The following is a 27,914-nucleotide window of genomic DNA, read 5'->3' as shown; positions in this document are numbered from 1 at the left end:
GACGACCCCGCGGCGATTGCGCGGGCCATGGCCAAAATCCATCTCGAGGAGGCCCACGGACACTACAAGTGCGGTCTCTACACAAAGGGCATCCAATCATATTGCCTGGTGAGGGAAATTAACCAGTGCAAATAAAGCCTGCATCTCACGATTATATTTTCCATACCTTTCGAGCGATAGACCCGATGATTTCAAGGAAATGACCTTTTCACGTAATCATTTTCAAGGGATGGAAATCCCATTTTTTTCCATGAATCGGCACGTCTCCCTTTACGTCGCTAAAACCGTTACTGGTGATAGCTTTTATTAAATTTGAACCGTTATCAGCGATTGTAACGCCACACTTTATTAATTTATTTCCATTACCCCTTAAACAGCACATTTACGGCCTTTACAATGGGGAATTAACAATTAACAATGAAGGACATTCACACACGCCCATGCCCTGGATAAGGGTAACTTACCCAGGCGGAACTCAAACCCGCGACCTTCGGTTTGGCAGGCGAGGACTTTACCCCGCCGCCACCGAGGCCGGCACACTTGGCTTTTTATTAAATGGCATTTGTAAAACGGAATGTGACTAATCTGTACCTCAGAAGGAAATTACTCAGATGAATTTACGTATAACTCCCGGTATTACTGAATTCCTCCGTCAGCAACTATTATATAATTCTATTACCTCAAAGAATGCAGGCCAACGCACATCTACGAGGAGGGACTCAAAAATAACCGGACACAATATTTTCATTCAAAATTTAATTTTTTGTCTTACAAACGTTAGTCACCTTCGAAGTTCTCTCCATTTACACTGATACAGTGGTTAAAACGTGTTTTCTACTACGCGAAACACTTTCGGTACTCGTAGCTTCTGATGCCTCGCAGGACCGCATTCGATTCCATTTTCACCTTTCACATTTTAATGTGATGAGAACATTTCCATTTCATCACCATTTTCATCCGCGGGAACAAAAGGAAATCAAAAGGTGATCTAATCTAGTGAGTAGGGTGGGAGAGAAAGCTGTGTCCTGCAATTTTTCATCAAAAAATTGAGTCGCGGCTAGCAGTAACTCGTGTCGCTTTTTGATCGGGAGTCAGCTAACGGAGGATGATTTTCGCTGCGATTCGTCTCATTTGCTAATCTTCAGCTTAAATTCTTTGCAATGGACTCAAAGAAAAATCAGATGGTTCAGCGAGTTCGTAATTACTACGCTTCATATTCGTGCACAAGGGCACGATTTTTGTTCCACATTTTCATCAGTTCTGGACCTGGATGTCCGGCACGGGAGTTAACTGTCTTCCATCGACATGTTGCCGCGGTTAAAATTCCGAATACTACTCGTGCACTTCAGTTCTTTTTGAGGGGTGTTCTTTATTAACTGTGGACAATAGATTTACCGTTTTCGACCACATTTTATCGAGCAGAGAGCAAAATTTCAATGCTGCACGGTGTTTTCGAATATCAGCCATTTCAAAAATCGAAGAGGTCAAAAAACTCTTCGGATGTAAACTGTCACAGTGGTTAGGTAAAACCGTCCATATCCACGCCGTTTCGCATACTGACTCAGAAATGATGAAATAACACTATTACAGTGGAAGAAGCCCAAAATATAAGAGCGACGCGCGCAGCGATATCACTCCGGTTAATTTTGAGTTCCCTCGTGTGATTGCATTGTTTAGTAGCATTTTAAATAACAGCTATATTTATACTTTGCCTTATCTTTGTTGATCCGATTATGATGTCTTAAGATTCCAGTGCAAAAACAGCATTCGCAATTAAAATCAATATGTCTCAAGGCCAAATAATGTTTGTTTGTGGCTTAGATATGGGCACAGCGTGCACACCGGCAATTTTACACGGCATCTTCATGGGTACACCATCCAGTTTGTTTGTGTTGGCTAAAGATTGACACACTAAAAACTTCATACTCTCCATTATCCTAAAAGACTGATAATGTTTCTTTTTTAATTGCGATATTTTGCGATAGAGATGTAATTTGAAATTTTTATTAATATAATACAAGTACAATGAATTCAAAACATGAATGTTCGGTGTTAGGATTTTGTTTGGGGCTGTCCGAAGACTTCACCTGACATTTAAACCGAGGACCTCTCGCTCAGCAACCAATCGCTCCATACACTAGGCTACCATACTCCCTCCTTTATAATGGCTACGCTTCTTTTTTCTCTGGGGATATCGTCGGATGCACGGGTGATATCACTGGGTGAACCAAAAAATCAAAGTATTTTCCATAACTGTCTCAAGAGAGTCCAGAAATACTTATTCCATTTTTATACTGACCTCACGGTGAATCTACGAGTTCTTTATCGATTCCGACTGCTCGCTTTGCGCTTTCTGGAGAATTTCTCTCAATGTACTCCCAAACCATCTTTGACATTTCCAGCAAAAGAACGCACTGTCGATTCCACTGTATCATTACGTCAAATTAACGCTTTAAAATGCACTGACATACAGAAAACTAAGAACAAATTTGATACCAATCAAGCCGGTAGCCTGAAATATTTTAGTTTTTTTTTTAATTTGCTTGTAGGGATAATTGCATTTCGTCGGATGGGGTTGAGGGGTACAACGAAGACAAAATTTCTATTTTGAGTGATATTAATTTTGCATCTAATAAAATCGTGTTTGATGTACCGTAAACAAGACATAAAGACATTAAAGAAGACACGTAGGTCTGCAACCCAATGCAGTATTAAAGTAATGTGATATTTTAAGTGCCGAGGAGGCATTAAACTCATTCAGACGTTCATTTCGAATACTTCACCTCGGCAGCCTAGATTGCCCTGATATATCATGCATGTTTAAGAAAACATGTCACGACAGATGATCAATATCTCTTGAGATTTAAATATTCACCCGATGTTTTCCATCTGACTGCAATTTTCAAGAGAATATCTCTTTCAATAGTCTTTAATTATATGATCCATTTAATTGGTACAGAAGTCACATTCTCAAGAGTTGCCTACTTAGCTGTATTAAAAAAATGAGGTTTTAAAGTAACTATAATTTGATCACTTGTAGTGCAAATACCTGCGTTTGTTTACCTTGATTATTTGGTCGCGCAGAATTAAGCTGATAAATACCGCGTTAACAGTGGCATCCTGCTTGCACTACCCCATCATTTCAGACGCCACTCGCGTAAGACACATTAGAAGCAACGACCAACGCATTCCTATAATTTATGGTAAAGGTACTAATAATATGCGTAGCAGCTCCTTTTGTTACTGCATACGCTCTTTTTTTCGATTCGATGGTAATATGAATAACAACCCCATAAACCGATTATGTTGCCCAGGTATTGCAACAAGTTTTAAAATATAATTCTGTTACTTTATCATCACATTTTTGAAGGGAAATGTTTTTACTACCATTTTGTATTCCTCCTGCCGACTTATTTCATTATTTTAAGCCTTGACTTCAAGGCAGTAGCCAGACAACAATTTCGATGGATTAACTTGTGTAGAGGAAACATTTTGGAGGCTTCCAGCTGGACGAGTACTCTTACGAGAACACTTACCGTGCAATGGACGTGAAATCCTTCGATTTTTTTCTACGGGCGGGCGCAATCCGTCTTTTGAAAAATCATAGTTTGCCATTTTTTAACGAAGTGATAAACCTCTAAACTAGCTAGTAAAAAAAACTAGATTCATTCTTCAAAATGATACGAAACACTAACTCCTCGCATGAAAGGTTGGTTGATAAGAAAAATCACAAAAGTATTGAAAATGGCCAGTACAGGGGTACAGATCGACAGTGCTAAGCTCATCACGGTAAATATTTAATAATTTATCTCCCAAATATTTCAGGGGCTTACTATACCAAATATTGTGAACATTAGAGTATTTAAGAGGGCTTGACCTACCAAAATCTGGGAGTGAGCCAAATTTCCTCCGCCACAGGTCCTTCTTATCAATATGGTATTGTGACGGACGTGGTCGACAAGAGAAATACAGCAATAACAGAATAAAAGGATATTTCGATTTCAAGATACATGTGCTGATAAAAAATAAAATATTTAGGTAACGTTGCAATAGGTAGGCAGCATAATTGGTTCATGGGGTTATCTTTCATAATTTAATCCTCAGGCTTTATAATCGGATCAAAATAAACACCAAAGACATAATCAATTGGATCATAATGCATGGCAACCCATTGGTGTGGCCTCAATGGTGGCCACAACAATTCCTCGATGCAGAAACTCAGTGACAGTGGACGCGGTCAATAAGAGAAACAATCTACGGGCAGTAGTGGTAGAAGTTAACCACATTTCCCTTCCAAATGCATGTTAATTAAATAGTACTGCAGGTAGTCTTCTTGCAGATGTATTTATTACAGTTATACAGCATGATCATTTTTGGTGATGTCGTTCACAAAGGGAGCCAAATTATAATAGCATTATGCAACAAAATTAGCGAAAGACCTGTTAATGACAAAAATAGGAAAACATGAAATCATAGGTGTGCGTAGGTATTTGCCAAGACTCTAGTGTTGCATTCGTCGAGGTAAAGAAGCTGCTCATGAAGGCATTCAGCAACTATCCTTAGCCAAGAGGCATACATCTACTCGTCTGAGTATTCGTGTACTTAATTGGTTACGAGCTACTCGAGTCCAGTAACCATTCAAGTACTCAGATACGGACCGTGGCCTAGAATCCTTTCACTAAAGTAAATTTGGCACAGTCCTTGAGAGTGATATGCCATCGAAGTAGAAAATTTTGGAGTTGAGAAGGATTGTGCGAAATTAATTTAGACCGATAAAGACTATTTACAATTTATCAAGCTTAACACCTACCCCTTAACACCTAATCTTAGTGGTGATACACGTGGTCGACAGGAAGAATACAACAATAGTATAAAGAAGGATAAAGGAATCTGTCCCCTACCCTGATTGTGTGATATGGATTCGCCTGTAGTTTACTTTAGGGTGAGCTCCACTATCACCTATCCACACCAACGATCGCGCTGAATTTTTGAGTGGGTAAATTACTAGCTGAGTGCGCGACTTCACTATCTTAAGGTTATAGTAATTATTCAATTTTTCTCCAATATAATTTAGATAACGATAACGAATGTCATTATTGTGTTATGAAACAAATATTCATCTACTAATACTTATGAATTAGCATTTGGAGTGAAAAACGGCAAAGGAAAATTATTATGAGCATGAAAAATATAAAATAATTCATACCGTAGTAGTTTACTTATTCTTATACCAATGCCTTATTTATGTTCTATGGATAAATAATTAACAAAGTGAGGGGAAGAATGAAGTTTTAAAAAAAAATTTTTTTCAAGAGAGACTCATTACTTTGAGAACATATCGATGCATAATGGAAGTCCGTTTAAAGTGAATTAATATGTTATATTAGAGTAGAATAATTTCGGAGCGTACATAGTTTAGATATGGAGAGAAAATTGGTGGTTTTGGAAAATTTGGATACCAAAATTCACTAACTCTTGGTTAACTATGTGGTATTCCATTATTTCCTGGATATAAACAGTTACTTATACCACTTATTTTATAAGAGCGCGACCCGGGTTTCAATGAGCAATCATCATCATCAGGCGCTAATTAAGTGACAAAAATAGGAAATTAATTAACTGTTAATTAGCGCCTGATGATGATGATTACTCATTGAAACCCGGGTCGCGCTCTTATAAAATAAGTGGTATAAGTAACTGTTTATATCCAGGAAATTTGGATACCGCTATTATTTTTCAAAGCCAAATTGGATTTAGCATTATGTACTGGCATATGTGTCAAGATTATGCTTATTTGCAAAAAAAATTATATCCTTCTTATTACATCGAGAATAAAAAATATGGTTTGCAAGGTAGACACTATGAGAATCTCCTTTCGCCTTTTTTAATTTATGGAATTTACTGTCGCCATTTTGTAATTTAATTGAACTTCTATTCTTATAACTGAATTCCAGTGGTTTAATTATAATTTAACGTTAGAATTTTAGAAAAAAATACCCCAAAATACAAAAAACCAAATAAAGTACTACTATTTCCTTCTGTTTTTACGTAGTGGGATGCTATTTTGTATTTTTTTTTCCATCATCACTCAATATTTTTTCTGAAGTTTGCTTGACGCAGCTGTCTTCTCTATTCGTCACTCAACTGATCTTTTCTCGATTTTATTCTTCGATCTCTTGCCATCCGCTATTTTTTCTACGTTGCTCTCAAGTGCTCTTTGCATTTTTGCTTTCTTCTTGGAATGATTTCTATTTCTTCAAAAGTATCACATAGATTACAATATAGATTTGCTTTTTACCCGAAATGGATGTGAGGAATTGCTATCGTGATCATATATGTTGGAACAGAAATATCCGTTATGTAGCCAATGATATTAAAATCCCGTTACACCAGCTAAATTTCCATTTTTGTCGATGAGATGAGTGAGTACATTGTCACGAGGTCATCTTTCTATGCGTGAGGCTAACTACGGCACAATTTATCTTTTTTCTCAATTTTTTGAGGTGATAATCTGATGATTTTCATGTTTTAAGTTTTTTGCTGTAGAGTACATGGCAAAAAAGTTGTCACGGTAAGTCTAAAATATGGGGAATAAAAATTATAACATTATTCCTAACATATTTATTTTCACTCATATTAACGCTTTGGATTCGATATTTTATGCAGTAGACTCGTTATTGAGGAAAAATATTGAAGCCAGCATCAACAATATGTCACGAGAAGTTGCATAAGTTAAGAAAACCCTGTAGTGGACTAGCTTCGCACGTCTTCTACCTCTGTATGCGAAGTACAAAGCAATTAGATAAAATCCATGTTAGAATCAGAATTCTTAAATTATTATTAAATTATTCTGCCAATTAAGGTAGGTTTGCGTGGAGTATTTACAAATTATTCTGGCAGTATCCCCTCCCTTCATGGACTTCACTCTTCAATTCAAAATAAAGCCAACTCATTCTATCTAAAAATTCTATTTTCTTCCTTCCTCTCCCTCGTTTACCTAATCTTCTACCCTCTAATGCTGTTTTCAGCATCCCCTCCCTGCTCAGTACTCGCTCCGTCGAAAAGTTGGATTTGGGGGCTAACTATATTAGATTCGTGTGACTTCGTGTTCTCTATCTCGAGCTCTGGTATACGAGTAATTGTATAGGCACTCGAATATCTGAAATTCATGTAAATTTAGGAGCTCACTCCTGTTATCACGTCCCCTGATTACCTCGTCAGCTGTGTGAAGGAATTAATTCCTCGCTCACCTGCATTCCTTTGTTTAGTGCCTTTTCGTGAGCGATTGCTTCTGCAGATAAGCCCGTGGAGATTCCCTCCTTTCAAGAGAGGCGCCCAGCGGACGCGGCACGGCACCGCCTCGTCGATATCGATCGCTCGAATAATATCGCTCCGAATCGCCTCGCAGGACGGGAATGTCGGAAACAAATGACGAGTGGGTTTGCCTTTCTATACAGGGGCGGCAGGCCCCTCACCACACGCAGGCACGAAGGAGCGCAACGCGCTGCGCTTTTGTCCTCTTTGCCGCAGCTAACCTCTTCCACATTCCACCGGAATTCACTGAGGACTTAAAAAAAATGTGTGACGTTAGGAACATATCCACGAATACAGGCACTGGATTTTCTCTGGGCTACACCTTACATTAGTTTTTTCTCAGTAGGTTTTCGCAGGTTTTTCACGCCTCCCTTCTTGTGTGGGTGCTTTGCTGCAGTTTCCAATACGAACAAAAGTCAATATCCTTTGGTTTTTCTACGTTTGTATACAACTTTTTGCACTTGGTGAATGTAACTTTGTTCACGGTACATTTTTGTATTTAAATCATACTTCTACGTCTCTTTTGGTATAATTCGACTGCATTTAATTTCAAGGTTAACTTGGCAATGCATTTCTCGGCAAATATTCAATGTCTCATGAGGGTTAGATAGAAGGTGGGACTTTCTAGTCTCAATCTCGCCCAATAAAGTCCAATCATTATTATTACCTTATGGATGATATCAAAGCATTTCAATGGCGTTTAGTTAAATACGACAACTTATTCGCCTTAAGCAAGGTACAAAAATATTTTTGCCGCGTAAAATTATGTTTGCTCAGCCCTTTTATGATAGCCCAATCATTAAGTATTCAGAGCCCAAACTGGTGAAAAATTAGATGAAATTATGTCGTTAACAATTAATCAATCCCCAATGTTCATTACTAATGACGTGATTTGGTCTAAAATTGTCTCTTTGAGGAGTGATGATTAATATTTGTCTTCATCGTAAAAATACCGACGAAACCTTTCTATAAGCAAAAAGGGATTCTTTTTTCTAACTGATAAGTTGTTACGTTGTACATCTATTTGAATAACTCGTTTTACAAATCTTTTGACGTTGAAAGATCAGAGCACGAATTTTGCAATAGAGGATTCTCCAGTCGGGCTCTAGATGTGCTATCACCCACCGCGCATTTAAATGTGTTTACAAAAGTCGCCATTCACGACTCTGGCGAGCAAAGCGATGCGATTTTCGCGGCGACAGCTTCAATCAGGGCTTTTGACTGAAATATGAATTCGCTTTCATGTGATAAATAAAATCCCTAACCTTTTTCGTGTTATTCCTCGTGATTGCATAGAATATTTTGAGAACAAATGATCGTTAGGGAAATCTTAGCGGGTTTTCCACCGGGTGATGCTTGCTAATGCATTCGTCCTCGTCCAGGGCATGACAATCCGAAAATGGTGACTTCTTAAACAGCGTCCTGATCTTATATGGCGGTCCGTTTAACAGGATATGAATTTTATAAAAGAAGGCATCATTTTCGGATTTTAATGCGCTGAGGAAGATGGCAGGAGCACCCATCGAAGCGTCAGCCTAATAGAAACTCATCCGGTGGAAAACCCCAGAAGATTTCCTCAGTATCATACGCCAGCAATGAACAAAATCATGTTTCAATGGATTGCTGACCTCTCATCGCCACGATATGGACATTTTTTGAAACCATTTAAATTGCCCGCTAAGCGGCAACAAAAATCAAGCTTTCTACGTGACTAACTGGGACCTCCTGTATGTAGTTCCCATGGTTAGGAGAGCATAGAAACCATTTTCTGTGGGTGGAAGTTTTGAAAATTGGCCGCTCACGTGAAGCGCCCTCTCTATTTTTTCGACGAAAAAAAGCCGAAAGATTATGATTGGTGGACATTCCGTATCATGGCTCTGGAATAAAAGAATTCCTGAAAATAATGTTACCAGCCTGCCTGCCCCCACATGCGCCCTCCTCGTGTGTCGAATTCGGAACCTTTCGAGGATTGATCTGTTTACCCGCCGTCGCCGGTGGCAACGGGTCAGCCGCCGCCAGGAAGAGGCGTATTCGCAGGTGTAAGGTGCGACCCTGCCAGTGTGTGCCCAAGGCAGGCGCCCTGCGCCGCTGCTGCTAGGACTGCCTGCATGCTCTTCTGCGTGGAATTCCCACGGTATCAGGTCGATTCCGCCGTTAACGAGGGAATACATAGACCGTATGCGGCATCGTTACGTGTGGCATTGCTTAGACTAGTGAAATCGGTCTGGGAGAAGATATTAATTTTTTTTCTTCAAAAAGAGCTGCAAGTTCCGTATGAATAAGTGGATATTTCAGTGCACTGTGGGGAGACATGGCGCATTGGAATTGAAGGAAGGAGTCTCCCTGAAAGGTAAGCAAGAAACTCATTTTTATCTTTTCATATTATGCTATTATAAACTTGTCGCAGTGCTTTTTGCACAATGCGCGTTTGACCGATTATAACCCAATGCTGCTTCTAAGTCACATCAAAAATGTATATATTTTCAGCTATATTCAGGAAATATTTAGCCTACGTGTTAATTTGTGCTGTAAAATTTAAAGGCGAAATATGTAGCTGCCACAATAATTATGATTGAGTAGAAAATATTCACATTTTTAAAAGGAGAAGTTCTGGAATTTAATGTCTCCCAGAAGAAGCTGTGGGTTAGAAAGGGTAAATGCTGTTACTGAATATCACCTTGTGTTTAAAGAAGTATCCAGGGAAGCGAAACTTATTCTTATTATTAAAATAGATACGATAGGAATCCAAGGTAAAAGGTTTCACTTTTTGGAGGAAAAAGAAAGTGATTCAAAGTCTAAATAAGTGTTGAGTTTTGATAGAACTATATTCACTGCTAGCGAATACAAATCCATTGAAGAGCTTCATGGCTTGGATAAAGTGTAAGACATTACCTCTTTTAATGAATTTAGATCCATCGTTACCATTGAATACTCACACAAAGTTGTCAACCCAAATACGACCTTGATAGTGACAATGCTTTGTTTTTCATTCAATGAATCGTGCAGAACTTAATCAGCTAATAAAATTCATTATATTGTACGACACCATACAGTATATTTACAAACCACCAGATTCTGTCGGATGATGTATTTTTCAACTTATTTAGACTTGGAAATTGATATTTTATTTGCAAATCTCCAAATAGACTTGGAAATTCATATTTATTTGCAAATCGATTCATATATAAAAATTATTTTTAATTTGGCTCCTTTGCTACTTTACATTCACTGTAAAAATATTTTTTTCAAATCCACTCTCTTCTTCCTTTCACCCTGCAGAATAGTCTGCTACCTGTTAAAACGCTGTTCGGAAGCCAGTGTAATTTCTTGATACAATATTATTAGCCTATAACATAAGCTAGTAGCATAACAAGAAGCTGCACGATAGAGATAGTTGTCAGTTAACTGAGAAAGTGGAAATAGCTCCATAATTTTCTACCCTTCCCAACTGCACAAATTTCCTTTCCTCTCTTTCTTGTTTCTTTAATATAAACAACTTGAATCGGAATTCATAATATAATATATTCAATTCTTGGTATCGCATCATGCATATGTTTCTCTTTGATCAAGAGGCTATTAAAACTGTAGCATCCCTGCTTGCTATCGTCTACTTCCGCTTTCATCTTTTTAATGATTACCCGCGTTTGTTTACACGTTCGTACTGCAGCATGAGTGTCTAAGTATTCTGATATTCATCTTGTTCCCAAGCAAGATATTAACGAAAAATTATCCGTGAAATTCATATTTTGATTTGAGGATCTGAAATATCCAGATCCTTCATTTTGTGTCTCTGAGTAGGCGATTTGTTTTTCTCAGACTCGGATAAATATTTTTCCAATGAATAGTTTCAATATTAGTCCTTTTATTTGATTGTTCCTATTATTTTACACCTACATTCATTTATTTTATTATTCGCTTTTAAATAAAAATCTTTAATGAAAAAGAATACCTACCATCAATAAAAATCGGTAACAACTTATTTTTTATCTTAATTGCTTACGTCTCTACTGGCACTGGTCATTGTTATGAATCTCCACAATATATTTTTTGCCCATTTTTTTTCAATTCTCTTTTCAGATATTTGTAGTCTCGAGTGCTACCGTTTTTTTAGTTGAATCGGAATATTATAATACATACTGAAAAATAACCAAATATAGAAATCAGGGTTAATCAATAAGAACAAGTTAGTCCGTGATTATTTAACAACTAGAATTTTTCGTCTTGTTCTCGTCGTATTTATTGCACATGTTAATTACGTTGACGAAACTTGTTCATTCACATAGTTTTCCTTAAAATCATTTGAAATGAAGTGAATTCATTTAATGAAATATCGAATTTGCAATTTTTTAACATAATATTTTGTGATTGCTTTTCACTTCGTTTAGTATATCAGCTGAGAGGGTAGTAGCTCGGTATTTCCTCTGGAATGTACGTTAACGCGTATGCCTCTATTAGAATTTCTAATAGGGATGTTTGTGAAACAGTGCGCAATAATAGGGTTAAAACCAATGGGATGTAAGAAGGCCTGCTCAACATCCTTAGGAGCTAACTGTAATGTTATACAAGTCATGCTGAACTTTTCCTCTAGTCATCTTTTCCTGTTTTCCCTTTGTCGTTGCACCTGAATTTCAATAAAAGGTATATCAATACATGCCTCCAGTTCCAAAATCTTAATGGTTGCAGTTTTTGTGATGATGACTTGTAATCATGGAGACTTTTTCCGCTCGAAAAGAATAGTTTGTTGGGGAGGCTTTGAGGGCTAAACAATTATTCTACGAAACATCATATCAGTAGAATGAGCACTCTCGAGGAAATAATAATATTCCCTGTAATAATGAATTTATAAAAATGATAGACTTAATTTTCTATCAGTTAATAATTTTTACCAGCTTATCATTTTTTATCGATTGTGAACGACACTCTCTGGAAATATTTTTTTGTGTTTTTATATGAAATTTTTGATTATCCTAGATACATTTAAAGATGTGTATTGGGTGATTAGTGTGTGCCCTTAGCATTATAAATTAGTTTTTGGGTCCAATCACTCTTATATCTCCTCACTCTCAGGGCCTTAATATCATCTCGCCATTGGTTAAAGAATCCGACGTTATTTGCCTTATATGAGGCATCTTTGACTGTTTTATAATATTTTTGTTCAAAATGCTTTTTCTTTATCGTGTCCTCATGAAATTAAATCCTGTCTTAAGTGGTTACCATTGAGACCAAAGTATAGTGCCCGCTCAAGTAGCCCGTGAAGGGAAAGACAATTCAAATTATCAATAAAGAAAAAAATTATGGACACATTTATTTGCCCCTAGATAAAAGGGGTCTTGAATATTGATGAGTTGAAATCCCTTACGAGCAAACAAAGCAGCCAAATCCTCAGCGGAGGCCATATACGGCAGGTCTAACTTGTAAAGTTGAAAATGATAAATAAACGTTTGGAATCGAGGTGGAATGAACATGATTACTGGAATGTTAGTTTGTGAAGTTCTCAAAGCACTTATCCATGCTCACTCTAATGCTTCTATTTATGCATTATTAGTTTAATGGTGATAAAATATACATGGGAACCATAGCATATTCTACCAGACTGATCACCAGCTTTTGCTATAAATCCTTGCACCTTTTTTTTGCTCAAAGGAATGGGTTAGACAAGCAGATTATTCCAGAGGAGACGAACCCACATGGACATGGCGGACGAGGCGACGGTGGCGCCGGACGCCAGAGCGGCGGCCGAGGCGAAACAAAAGAGCGAGGACCGCGCGCGCATTTCCCAGCACGCGCACGACATCCTCGCCGTGCCGCGGGACACCGAATTCCTGCAAAGTTTCCTCCGCGTGGACCTGGGTGAGTCTGAATCGGACGGAGAAGGCCATGGGGGAGGCGGCGGGGACGATGGGAAGTCCAGGGGTGGCCTCGGAGGCGGCTGGATGCGGATGCTTCAGAAGAGAAAGGGGCGGGAGACCGACCGGGACGACACCAAGGATGTGGGAGGGGATACGGATGACAAGCAACAGAGAGAGGCAAAGGGGCGGCTTGCCAAGGCCGCCATGGCCTTCGGATCCCGTGGCAGGACCGGCAGCGGCGCGGACGGGATGTTGACCGGCAAGAAGACCACCTTCTCGCAGCTGAGGCATGATCTCAGGGAGCGGCACGGGGCGGACGGTGTGGTTTCGCCAACCACGGTGGCGGCGCGGAATGCCGAAGGGGGTGGGGGTGGTGAGGGTCTGGGTGCCATGCTGGTGGGCCAGGAGCAGGGGGGGCGCAAAGGGGGACGGCGGAGGCGGGGGCGGCAAAGGTCAAGGGAGTAGGTCTACACGGACAAGGATCGCGCTGCCGCCGTCAACTTGGGCACGCGTGACATCAAACAATCGTTGAAGATGAAGCGGAAACAGGACCGCAGCGAGGCGCTGCAGATCCCGGAGGAGGCGGATCCAGGGGCCATGCTGGCCCTCAGCCGGAGGCAACTCAAGGCAGGAAGGGTGTCTGTGGCCCTGGGCTTCGTCAACAAGGTCAGGTCGGCCAGCGGTTGTGTTTGACAGTCTGAGCATTAGATCTGATGTGTGAAATTTCCATACTGTAATCGGCATTGCTAACAGTACAAATATAAACAATTATTTTCTTTTATTTGACTGAATGCTATACCATTTATTTGTTTATTTATTCCCATACCACCGAAAACAACTCATATTGGCCTTTTTTATTGGGGTTTTCAACAAGATAACAATTACACAAGCGCAAACAACCATTCCCTGGACAACCTACTAAGGCGCTACTCAAACCAGAGAGATATTTTTTGGTAGGCGAGGACTTTACCACGCCGAGACCTCAAATGCATGATTGAGAGGCTCTTCGATCCTTCATGAACAGCGCACTATTTGTAAAACACCACTTTTAGTGATATCGGTTAACTGACGCTATTGACTGTTCTTGTAAATAGTGGATATATCCGAGTTTGAATTTTTGTATCTCGGTAACTACTTGATCGGTTGTAATGAAATAAATCGAATCCTTACGTAATTTATGATAATTGGTGGTTCAGATTTTTCAGAGGTTTTCTGGTCACTGATTGAGTGGCATGTAGCGGTCACTCCAAGCACAACACTTCGTCTGTGAGATGATGCGTTAAGCTGTGGTCCTTCAAGGCGTCTATCGTTAACACTTTGAGTGCTAAATAGGTTATGCCCTGTTCACGGCTCAGTGCTGGCCATTTTATGCATTAATAAAAAATCAATTGATAGGTAAATAGTTATTATATTTTCTTTTTCTTTTTTTAGTATCAAAGTTTAAAGCTTCTTTTAAATGGTAACATAGTTGGTTTTATAATTACATTATGTTTAATATTTGTTATCTCTTTTTTAAAAAACCCTTTTTTCGTGATTTTTAAAAAATTTCAAAAGTATACTTTTATGTTTATTGATTTAAACTTACAATTTTTATACAAAATAAGTCATCAATTATAGCAACATGTACAATAGCTTTTGTTCTGTGGATCATAAAAAAGTGTAGCATCTACTTATGAAAAATTACATTCAATATTCAGTAATCATTTGTCATACACTTTCTTGCTGTGATATAGCTTGAAACATTCGCCCGGGCAGAATCCCTTATCACAGTCTTTACAATACCAGCTGGTATCTTTCCTTCTGGCTCTTCCGTCTTTTCGCGTACCTTTTTCTGAACAAACGACACATCTTCGTCTATCACTTTTTTTTCCTTCTGGTAAAGGAATCTTTTCAATAAAATGTTTTTCAGATAATCTTGCTAATTGAGAAGTATTCCGTTTCGTAGGGTGATCTTCTATCAGCACCAACTCTGTACACACTTGTTGTATGAAGGATGTTACAGCAAGCCTCTGTTTCTTGATTTTATTATATAGAACGCAAGCATTGCATGTTCCCATTAGGATTAGGTGGAATGCCAGCTTTCGCCACCATTTGAAACTTCGGTGACTAAAACTAGCATAGGACATCCTCTGGTCACTTAGGTCAACTCCGTATTTATGTTTATTATAATCTATCACACATAATGGTTTGGTTTTTTCTCTTCCTCTTTTGTCAGTATAAGTAGACATTCCTGCTCTGTGCCTCTTAGATACCATCCAGACATCTCTTTTATCTTTCCAGCGTGTCAGTAGAACATTTCCTTTCCGTCGGAAAACTTGCTCATTTCTTTTCAGCGATTTGGGTTCATAGAGAACTCGTGGGATGCCCCGTCTTGTTTTATTGACAGTACCAACTAGACCTGTATTCAACTTCTCAAGTTCCATGGCCAAATCAGGTGAAGTGTAATATCTGTCCGTGAAAAGTGTGCGTCCTGTATTCAAAAGGGAATCAAGCAATCTCTTTACCAGAGCTGGCACTGAATTATCAATTCCTCCTCCTTGGTAAACCTCAAAATTCCAAACATATCCAGATGTAGCTTCAGAAAGCATAAAGATTTTCATTCCATACTTATTGGGCTTGTCGGGCATGTATACACGAAAATTTACACGACCCCTGAAAGGACACATGCCTTCGTCAATTGTAATGTTTTCACCAACGTTGTATGTTGATTTGAACTTTTGTACAAGTGACATAATCAATGGCCTAACTTTATACAGGGAATCAAAACCTGGCTCTCCTTTCCTTTTCAATCTGCTATTATCAGCCATGTGTAAATTTGATAAAATAAGTAAAAATCTGTCCCGGCTTAGGACATTTGGGCAAAAATTATAGGATACAACAGGGTCACTGCACCAGTGATCCGATAAAGATGGCCTATCACTGATTGACATGTGAAGAATGATGCCTAAACATTTTTTTATATCGTTCAGAGTTACGACTTTCCACTTATGAAGTCTACTGTTAGGTGAAAGTCTATTTTCACTTCGTTTGCTTCGAATATTTTGCCGGGCGTAAAGATTGGTTTGCTCTTTCATCGTGCGCATAATATCGACGTCAAAAAAGTGAAAGAAAAAGTCAATTACCTCGCACGATTCATCCAGGCCAACCCCATCCACCACCCTAGTATCTCCATGAAATACCGGAAGAGTAGGTGTGCAATCATTCTCTGTCCAACCAATGTTGCTATGGTTATCCACTCGTAAGCGTGGGCGTTTCTTGCGAGGAGCCTCTTGGAATGCATCGGGGACACTCTCCGCAGTTGCTACATCGACGTCTTCGTCTTCAGCACTATCTGCTTCGGAAGTACTCTCAAATGAAATGGATTCAAATATATTCCAAATTAACATGCGATAAATGACAACTAACTTTAGAAAAGAAAGAAAGAATTTTATCATTGAGAAATATAAGATAATTTGAAATGAAAAAGTATAGAATAGGAATAAGAAAAACACACTGAAAATGTAGCTGAAAGGACGCAGAATGGCAAAAACACTCACCTTGCTCATTTGGCAGCAGAGGAATATACGTTTCATCATCTTCAGAATAGTCTGTGTCTTCATCAGGACTAATATTCTGTAGTAAATCAATAATTTCTTCATCCTGAAGGTGTCTTGAACAGCCAGGATTCTCCATGTTCACATGCACGCAATAGGCTCACGAACGACACACACGTGTTCTCGGGACACATCGACGTCTTTTACTAGTTTCACGACAGCGAGCGCTATAGACGGCTAAATTATGCTTTGCGTGAACAATGTATACGATCATGAGCCAATGCTCACTGCTAGCAACGCTACAGAGTGTTACTTTCCACGCAACAAAGTAATAATTCCAGCAACGCATATGTGCGTCGCTCGCAAAAACCGCAAGTCCCCTGGCGACGCACATTTGCGTCGCCAGCACTCAGCACACAGCAATTGTTAAAGAGCAGACTGCTGTCGGCGCCAGGTCACTATCCTCCCTTCCATTCTACCCTTTCTTCATGACGCAAATGACGTTCGGTGTCGTGGTGACCTTCAAATACCTTTTCTTCAGTGGACATATAGGAAGAAATACTCCTACGGAAGGAGTATTTGTAATTATTGCAGTTGGACAATACCTACCCACTTACTTATCCGTTCCCAAGAAAATCACGGGAAGGTCGGGACCAACTGCATGCGGGACGATGGATGTTGTGTATGCATGTTGCCTGACTTGTACAGTAATACCCGTAGTAAAGCTCGGGATGTCGGTTATTTGATAACATCCAGCCGCCAGCCTTTATAAGCCAGTTATTTTGGCGTCGTAATGTCAGTAGCGTAGCGACGCTACTGACATTACGACGCGTCGCGAACCATGTCCACCATGATCATCCAGATCGAGTCAGGTGATTAACCAACGTGATCTCCAGAGTCAGGTTATGTAGTTATTGTTAAAATTAACCTTCTTTATAAAAATTTAAGCTGTAACTAGTAGTTAGTGACTTTTTATTAAACAGGGCCGGAATCCAAATTTTGAAAAAAATTCCGATTGCTAGGTAGCATTCCATGCTCTTTTTTTTATTTTTGTTCCATTTTTCATCATGCTAAAACTAAATGTGATTTTCATAAATTTCCTTGTGGATATAACGATATTGATTGCTCTTCAAAACCAATCCCTTTTCCGGGAAACCTGTAACCTCGGGCTTAAATATTGGGCTGACTTTTCTACAGCTTCATGCTTTACGGACATAGATGATATCTTGATTTTCTGATTAGCTATGACGATGTATATTTAATTTTAAAATTAAGGATATAAAGATTTTTCGTTGCATGTCAAGTGGCAGTTGTAACAGGCCAGCTAATAAATAAAATAGTCAGCATTGATTTTCTATGCTCATTCAGTTGATACACATTGACTTTTTTAGGTTTTCGGTCTGCAATCTTTTATAGTCATTGCGTTTACGTTTACATTAATGTGTAAATTATCTTTTATTTTAGGGCATTCATCGTTTGGTACTTGATACAGCTCAATTTTTTGCTCTAGTTTTGAAACTTTTAGTAATCTGCAAACATTCTTTTTTCCTAATCTTTCACCTATTGCCCTTGTAATCTTAAATAAAGTCCATAAGATTCCGGACCCAAGGAAGTGGTCTGCTTACATGAGCGGAACTATATAATTTGAGTGGAAGGACTCTTTTCATAGGCTGCTATGATCCGCTGTCCAAATCCGATTCCCGGTTTAACCGATATTTATGAAATTTTAAGACTATGCGTGATAGCTAATTCGCAGTGGTAAGCAGGAAATACTTTTAGTCTGACGGCAAATTTTTAAATTGAGTGTTATCTTCTTTTTTACATTCCTGACCTCAATTTTAAACGTTGTATTTTGTCTTGGAGTGCATTTTTTAAATAATAAAATGCAAAATATTTGCCAGCGTTTCAGTATAAATTCATTTCTTCAACAGAACTATGAATAAGTATGATTATTTATTTAGTTACGTGACCTGGATTAGCTTAATTACCATCAATAATCAAATGGTATTCATTGCGAAGTAGGTATACCAAAATTCTTCTCTCTTCCTTTTAATTAATTTACAATGGATTTTTAATCTTTTATTGTTGTAAAAAACATTATATTAACCTTTCATGCCTTCATGTATCAATTTATAGTAAATTTTTATTCATAAGGCTCTTGAGCTGCAACCCGAAGATGTCGAAGCCTTGGTGTCCCGAAGCAGGTGTTATCTGGCTGTAGGTCAGCCCGGGAGTGCCCTAAAAGACGCAGAGGCCGCCTTAGCCGTGGAGCCTGGATGCATTCGAGGTGAGAGAATTGCTATTTCGAAAGAGAAATTCTTTGTTGCCACATTGCAAAGGCTGGAGACTGTAGACGACGGGATTTTCTTGGCCTTTTGGGTGGTTTAACTGCGACACAAATACGGTGGAATCTTTGTTGGCATGGACGCTCTCGCTTAAAGTACTGTACCTAAATGCTGCCACATGCTTTTCGTTCTCATTCCAATGTTCCCATTTGGGAAAGGATTTACAAAAATTCATTTAAATTATATTCCATATATGTGATTACTTTTACAGCTTTTGTTATGCAAACATGTATGGAAGTATTTTTTTAAGTGAATCGCATGACATATGTATAAATTGGTCGTTAATTAAACATTTTCAAAATTGGTTATTTGCATCACCTCTATAGTAAAATGCAGTTTATTCGATATTTTTCTTTGCACTCGCTCTCCACTAATGAATACTCATTCATTCAAAAGATCAATATATCAAGTTGTTAAACTTAGCTAATTACTCAAGTGTACATTTATTTTTCAAGTAATAAGAACATTTTTTGGCGTGTTCCCATTTGGAAACATGCTTGAAAACGTATTTAAACATTTTGTCCGGGTTTTCTTTCATAATATCTCTAAATAAGTTGTAAAATAAATAGGATATGTATAAAATAAAAAAATCAGTTGATAAGTTTGTTTGGTCTTTAAAGGGTTTAGTCATTAACCTACCACGATCGGGATCTGGTACATTTGTAATGGCTTTTATTTTGCACTCATACTCTTCTTGAATCAACTTTGGATACAATGATATCCATGGAAGCAGTGACGTAGCCAGGACTTTGAAATGGGGGGGTTTACCGGATATTCTGGTTTCCCTCCTGGGCGTGTGGAAAACAACCCAATGCAAAAGGGGGTATGAGGAAAATTTTGAGATTATTGATGCTGGAAACGTGATTTTTAGGACTCAAAAACATATACTTTAGACGCTTATTTATAAAAATAAAGTATTGAAGGCTCAAGGGGGGGTTGTAAACCCGAAACTCCCCCCCTTCCGGCAACATTTGTATTTTCTTTCGCAGGCATATACCAGAAGGCGGAGGCCTTATACCATCTTGGCGACTTCGAGCATAGCTTGGTGTTTTACCATCGAGGCCAAAGGATCAGACCAGAAATGGAATGTTTCCGACTTGGAGTGCAGAAGGCACAGGAGGCGATTCAAAACACCATAGGAAAAAGTAAGGAATGAAAATATTATCTTATATAAGAGTTAAAGCGTATAGTAAACACCTCCCCTTGTATTATCTCATCGCTTGCGTACGACGCAGGGGTTGCCTTAGAAATCATTCATCTTCTTCTTCTTCTTTTTCTTCTCCTTCTTTTTCTCCGGCTATTCCCGTTAGGGGCGTCTGGGCATCCTAACTAGTCCCATCCGAATACATTTGATCCTGGTTATCCCTCTCATTCAAACCCTTCTCCCTCAAATCATTCAGGATCGAGTTGTTGTGGTGGCTAGAGTGTTGGCTTCCCACCCGGCGGGCCCGGGTTCAAATCCCGGCAGTGGCAGATAATTTTCAGAGACTGCCCGATCCCTGCTTGAATGTTGTGTGGAGGGTATTTCAAGCGCAATACTCCGACCGTCGGATGGGACGTTAAGCCGTGGTCCCCTTGGCGCCTTTCGTTAAGAGCAGGCTAATGCCAACGCCAGGTTTCGCTCCACCCTTCCTTCCATACCTTTCCCTCATGGCACAAATGACCTCAGCTGTCGGTCGCCTCCTCCAAATACCACAATCAAATCATTCTCGGCACAGTCCTTCTTCTCTTTGGTCTTCCCCTAGTTCTCTTCCCTTCAATCAGCAAATTACGTTAATTATAATATAGAGAAAAAGGTGAGCTCTACGACCTCAATGTCAACTGGAGAATGAAACACTCCAATGGCCGTAACAGGGGACCTCGTCACAGGTATAAACAAAACACTGTGTTGGTATGCTGGAACGGGAAGATTCGCAGCAGTGACCAACCCCAGTCTCTCAACCGGAAACCCTTCACTGACACTCGTTCAACAGTGAAGAAACCTTCGCGAGGGTTTTGGGGGACCTCGCTAAGGCTGATAAGGCGAGTGCTAGTGAAGGGTTTCCGATTGAGAGACTGGGGTTGGTCACTGCTGCGAATCTTCCCGTTGCAGCATACCAACACAGTGCTTTGTTTATACCTGTGACGAGGTCCCCTGTTACGGCTATTGGAGTGTTTCATTCCCCAATTAAAATATTACCGAACCATTGCACCTTCCCTGAGATCTCAAGCACTCCTGCCGTCTCCCTTATAATCCTATTCCTAATTTTATCTCTGCTTGTTTTCCCCATCATTACCACTTATTATGCATCTGTACTAGAAACGAGGATTTTTATTTGTCTGTCCGCAATGAATTTCCATTCGGCTGCAGGGGTTGCAATCAAAGTTAGGACCAAAGCCCGTAGTGCTGCTTCTGTTGGTGTCCAACGCGTCCTTTGCGTCGTATTCTCATTATCGTTTGTTGCGTCACGCCATACAAATTCTGCGGCTGGACAATGTCCAGTGGACACCCTACCTAGTGAGCACATCTATTGACACGCTCAAAGGGAAAATATAACTCACATGATTCTACACTCAACTGTTAATCCTCTCGGTGCAAACATTTTGGCTATGGTATGAGTTTACACGACGTTTTGGTCTACGCACGCGCGGACACACACAACGATTAATGCTGTGGAGCGGGGTATAGGCTGATCCCATGAGCGATACACCGAAATCGTTTTTTCCATTGTTTGCTGTTACATATGTATATCATCATCTGCAGTGTTCCTTTACCTAAAAATCCTACCATGTGGCTATGAGTTCCAAGTTCCAAGTTTCCCCCCTGAGGTTACTATCCTTCCCGTCAACGCCGGGTGGCCTGCTAGTTTCGTATAAACTGAAAAAAAAACTTTTCATTTGTTTATTTATTTAATCCAGTCCAAAAACAGCACGAGGCCAATTACAGAGGACTCACAATACCAGGAGAAACAATTTAATAATATTAAGCAACGTAACCAATAATGAACAAAAAATATTCAACACTATTTACAAATAAATAACAAAGAATAGTAAATTTCATCGGGTGGTGCGAGGAATAGGGGAAAAATTACGATAGTGATGGTGCAAGATGGATGAAGGATGAAAAAAAATGATCAAAATTGGTAACACATTTGGCATAGGAATTAATGGAAGAAGGAAGTCTGAATAGAAAAGAACGTGTAGAGATAGAAAGGCGGGGCGTGAAACAATGAAATAGGTCACTCGACGAAATGCAAAACAAAATTCTCAAAAAAAAAAACGTGGTGGGACACCGCCCAAAAGCTTGATTTTATTAGTGATGATGCTCATGACATCGTGATTATGTGTTATTCTAGAGGGTCCTCAGCAGCCCCAGAGCAGGAGGAAGGCTTCGAACGCCCTGAGGGCCAAGTCTCCGGGGGAGTCCAGCGGCAGCCCCCCAGCGTCTGCAGCCAAGGCCCAGGCCACCGTCTTCCGCTCCAAGAAGAACGCGCGGTCGTCGCTAAGCACGCCTAACAGCGGCAGCCGATCGTCGCGCCAACTACTGGGAGAGCTCTGCGTCGACAAACTCTATTTGGAGAACTTGCTTCAACACCCTGGTGAGGACAAATCAAACATTTCTTCTCTTAGTGTTCGTTATCAGTCTCTGCATTTGAATCCGTAATTTTGCTCCACATCTTCACCTGTGCATGATTTTTTTCCGCTTCAATCATTATTCACTGCGTTATATTAGTTGCAAGCTCTGCGAGAATGCTTTCATTGGATTTACTCAGAATTCTCGTTTAAGTTTCTGAATATGAGTTTGAGGATGTTTCGTTGGCCGATTAGAATGATCTTCGGTGCGATCTCGGTTATCCGTCACATATACAGACGTGGCGTAGTTGGATTATCGATTACGCAGATTATTGGAAACATACAGGAAACAAGCACAATGCATAAGAAGCTTTTTAAGGTATAAATTTTCAATTAGAGACCTATAGTGACGCCAACTCCACCTACTGCTTAAGGCGTGAGTCAAGGTAGATCACCACAATAATAATAACGATTTTGGTCGATAAAGGCAGAATGGATCCTGGACATCACTGTGACTCTGCAGAGATCGTTTCTTTTCCCGAGTCAGTGGGTCAAGTAACCAAAACTTTATGCAAACCATGAACTGAAGAACTCCAACAGTCATGGTATTAAAACAAACAATTACTCTGTATGGAAAAATCTTTTATTAAAAACTGGTGAAATTATATTAGCTGATGAGAGGTCACCAGCCCTGCAGACCCGATTACTGAACGTGTTGGATCACTGATAGGGCGAACAACACAGATGTTACGCAGATGTTTAGCGAATTAGGCTGGGAGCACGTGGAGACTCGGAGGCTGCGCGCTAAGCTTAGATTGCTTGAACAACTGAGAATGGATATCTTTAAGAGCGACACGGAAAACATAATATTAGAGCCACACTATATTTTCAGGTCCAATAGAATCGACAAATTAAGAGAGATGTTTTGCCGAACGGATAGATATGGGAATTCGTTTTTCCCCCGAACCATAAAGGACTTTAATAAATGCTAGCCCCAACTTCGTAGAGCACTTCATTTTTTATCCGTAGACGGCTGGTGTCCTAACACCCCCTGCCGCCTGCCTTCCAGGCGGCTTGAGGGGTATAATGTAGATGTAGATGAACAGAGATTATTCTGCAGTTGATAAGCGTACTTTATTCTCTTTATAATTAACGGAATAGATTGAAACTGGAGATTTTATATGTTTATTAATATAACTAAGTCTGATGTACTGGTAGTCAAGATTTAGGGTGTTTTACTTCATCGTCTTTGAGAGCGTGGTAGCCTATTGGGAAGAGCGCTTGGATGCTGACCGAAAGGTCCACAGTTCAAATCTCGGATGAAGCCGTCGGACTGCTCCCTCGAAAAAAATCCTCTAACTGCGAGGTGGCCAAGGGAAATTGACTGCTTCCCCCTCCCCCACCCAGAATGTAAGATATTCACACAGTCAGTTGCCCATACTTGGGATGCATTTTATGTTTTAACGGGAGATAAATCTCACGTTAATAACGAGTGATTTCTCTCTGTCTCATTCTAGCGTTGGCATGCTCTAGTGGAAATTATTCACTCAAAATGCGTGCTCTAGTTTTATCACCACTGCTTCAATTTTCCTTAGAGGCAAACGTTTGGCTTGGCTTGAATTATAAATATAATCATCACTCTAAAACAATCCTTTCATCTTAATTCTACAAACTAACTACCTTCGGCGGTTCCTGTGAAGTAACCTTAAAAAGCAAACTTCTTATGCCTCCTAATCTACTCCATGCCATAGTTGCAACTTTTTCCATGCTTACATCATCTGCAAAAGGTATTTTCCGTCAATGTCTTCCTATATTCAAGGTAAAAATAAAAAAAACGACCAAAGTTAATCCATCACCCGAAATAATCATCAAGCTTGCATCACCTCAATGAGGATAGATAAAGAGGACCTCTCCAGGGAAACTTTTATCTTGATACTCTACGCGGATACGTTCGCTGATTTTATTTTTCCCCCAGAGAAATCAATTTATCTTTTCATTCAAGTGGTCGCGTATTAACAGATGTTTAAAAGAGCTATACTTCTCCTTTAGCTCCTCGATTGGCGAAAGTACAACTACCTTTATAAAAATATGATTATAGTGACTGCGTCAAAGTCATTTCATAATAATGACATAGAAACATCATCTAAGCAATATCTCTTTTCTATTTCTTTAGCAAGATTAGCTATGAAAATAATAAAATGGCTCGATTTTACATTATTTTATATGGTGGGTAAGTGTAGTACCAAACAGTTTTCGAAATTTAAGCCAAATTTAGTCTCTGCGTGTTTTAAATGCTTGAGCTCTGTGATAAATGGATTTGCATGGTCACATAATTTAGCACATACATGCTACAATTCAACTTCTGTTCGTAAAACGGCATTTCTTAACTTAAGTCGAAAGTAAAAAATGCTAAGAATATTCGATTTTTTAAAGAGCACAACAAACCGTGGTGATTTCCGCACTAAGTACCATTATCAATTTATTACATTGATATTAAGTTTTTTTTAAATCAATTATCGTGGTGGCCTTTCTCGCACAGCTTTCAGCTACTTACCAGAGGGTCTTGGCTTTATGTCGCTGGTCTATCCTGTGGTTCCTCATTGCCAAAATTGTTGTAGTGTGAGGTGTAGCATGGAAAAATTTATCCATCCATTATTTTATACATTAAAGAGGGTGTCTATTTGTCTGTCCGTTATTCGTTTCCATGCGGCTGCAAAGATTGCGACCGAAGTTAGTACATAGGACCATCTCATGCTCGCAAGTCTCGCAGTGCTACTTCTGGTTCTGTCCGACGCACAGTGGGCTGAAATCGAATAAAGCTGGACAGAACCTCAAAAACGTTTTCATTTTTAGTACAGAATTCGAAAAATTGCACATTTTTTGTCTTTTGCATTTTATTACGCAAACCGTTTTTCATAGGTTATTTTTTTAGAAAAATACACGACCTCAAAGTTGAAAAAATTTCGCAAAAATTGCCCGCATTGAATTTTTATACGAAATTCAGCATGTTAAAAATAATGCCGCACTTTTTGTAGGAATTCAATTGCAACAAAATTTATAAATTATCAAGCGATTCGTTTTTCTAATGTTCATTGATTTCCACAACTTAGTTGCGGTATTTGTTGCCGATGCGATACAAAATGGAGGACCCTGTTTTCTTCGAAATTTTGCGTTTATCTAAGATCATAAATAAAAGGATCACCGAGTTACCTCGAGATATTCCAACCAGATATCTAGCAAAGCCTGTATAGTATGATACCTAAAGGAATTGCGACCGCGTGCGTTGACAAAATTAACAGCGATTTTTTGAACGGGCGGCACAGTCCGTAGCTCGCTGCTGGCCACGGGGACTATCGTTTACACCGTTATACAATCTTTGTTCCTTTACCTGAAAACCCTGCCATGTGGCCAAGAATTCCGAGTTCCGAGTTTCCTACTTCTCTGTGTACTATCCTTCCCAAGCAACGCTGGGTGGTCTGATAGTATACGATAAAAATGTAAGTCCTTATCAATCTAAGTCAACCTTGGCTTCAGACGGTAGCTTCGAGTTTTTAAGGAACTTGATAACAGCGCTAGGTGCTGAAATCATATTTGGTTGGTGATCAACTAAAATTATTTGTGAGGAAAGTTATCATTGAAACTAAAGCATGCAGATTGTAACTGTGTTAGCATTTATGCGAACCCGTGCAATTATTTACGCCAGCATAGGAATTCACCAAGATAAATTAATTTATTGTAGCCGGGATACAAACATGGATGCACTATCAAGTAAATAAAATAGTTGAAAATACCAGGATATCGACGTTATAATGAATTCCCCATGGAGAAGACGGCTAGGAGATAAAACTGTAAGCAACCTGACCGGCATTTTGGAAGACCTGTGTTTGAATGCCGTCTTTACCAAATGATTATTCCACTGCATGAAACAAGTGACTTAGCACGCAGTCACGCGCATTGGTGCAAATTTATATGCATCAAGGATAAAGTTCGCCATGAAATAATATTTGGCCTAACCGGGATTTGGACGTTCTGAAGTTCGATTATTGCGCGATTCTGAAGTTCGCTCTGACAAGATGGCTTGGTGGTATAATTTGTTATAATACCTGACGGGCAATCGGGAGATCTGCGTTCGAATCCCGGTCCAGTATAATACATTTTCATTGCGAACTTCATCTTTGGCGTGTATGATTATTCCGCGGTGAACTACATCCATGGTGTAAATAAATTTATCACTTCTTTCTTGTTGTTTTGCTCGCACGAAATTCGCCCTTACACGCTCTTCTACTGGCGTCATTTGAGCTTGTTTTTTGTCCGAATTCGCTACGCTTCGCACTTGTTAGGATTGACGATCTTTGCCCAACATAACCTCCCCTTCCCGGTGCCTCCCTTGCAGACATCAAGGCTCCGCACCAAGAGGGCTGCGCTCACATAGAAGGTCCGGCCAAGGAGGCGGTGGCCTACCTGGCGGGCCGCGAGGAATTCTGGAGGCAGCAGAAGGTGAAGAGCGGCGGGGTGAAGGGGTCACAGAGGGGCAGGGCCCAGCCCCTTGCCTCCGCGGTGGTAGGGGGCGGAAGAGCAAGATGAGGAAGAATCATCAATGTATAGCACTAACTCGCCACAGATATTCTCATCAATTGAAAGTGTCGGAAGAAAATAACAAGAACCATGTTCATGATGATAAGGCAGCTTCAAGCACAGCTACGCTTTAATCTTTATGTCTTGTTACAATTGGTTGTTTCGGGAGTGACTTCATGAAATCGGCTAAAGAAAAAGAAATGCAAAAAAATTCATAATTCCAAATAAATTTAATACTGTACTACCTAGATTTTCTCCGTGGTACCTCATCAGCTGGTACATTTGCATCGAAGATATTCTTTTTGTATAAGCGTCACACACCACGTCGAAATCTTCATTGTACTGTATTATATTTAGGTGGAATAAGAAAGTTTTTTTACATTTCATTATTTATGACTTGTGGATAAAAAGAAGATGGTTTAATTGTGATTGCATCATAATACGTCCTAGGAGTGAATCTAATTGTAGAAAAGGAGATTATATGTATCATAATGTAGATAACTAATAATAATGGACAATTTGAAAGTTGGTGCCGTCTTTATTATTTTTTTACAGCCAGTTACAGTCGATGTCCAAACATCTCCTTCTGCAACTTATCTTACTTCACTCGCCCTTCGTCGTCTTCTGGTATAATTTTCACTTGGTCTACTCAGCGCTGTCTTCATGTGTCATACCTTCAAGTTCAATAACACCAAAACGTTGTACTAAACGAAATTATGTAGGAAACTTACTCTGAACCATACCTC

General features: G+C 39.5%; 1 protein-coding gene across 1 annotated transcript; it reads left to right on the top strand.

Moving 5' to 3' along the window:
- On the top strand, positions 1–27,668 carry LOC124159799 (outer dynein arm-docking complex subunit 4). The gene is made up of 5 exons (XM_046535717.1): positions 1–108; positions 18,851–18,983; positions 20,031–20,186; positions 22,377–22,619; positions 26,987–27,668. The coding sequence occupies exons 1-5, from the start codon at positions 28–30 to the stop codon at positions 27,175–27,177; spliced, it is 804 nt and encodes a 267-aa protein (XP_046391673.1). The 5' UTR covers positions 1–27; the 3' UTR covers positions 27,178–27,668.
- The last annotated feature ends 246 nt before the right edge of the window (positions 27,669–27,914 follow it).

Source organism: Ischnura elegans, chromosome 5, assembly GCF_921293095.1.
Source record: "Ischnura elegans chromosome 5, ioIscEleg1.1, whole genome shotgun sequence".
NCBI classification, from domain to species: domain Eukaryota; kingdom Metazoa; phylum Arthropoda; class Insecta; order Odonata; family Coenagrionidae; genus Ischnura; species Ischnura elegans.
This window is presented reverse-complemented; position numbering and strand designations above follow the sequence as displayed.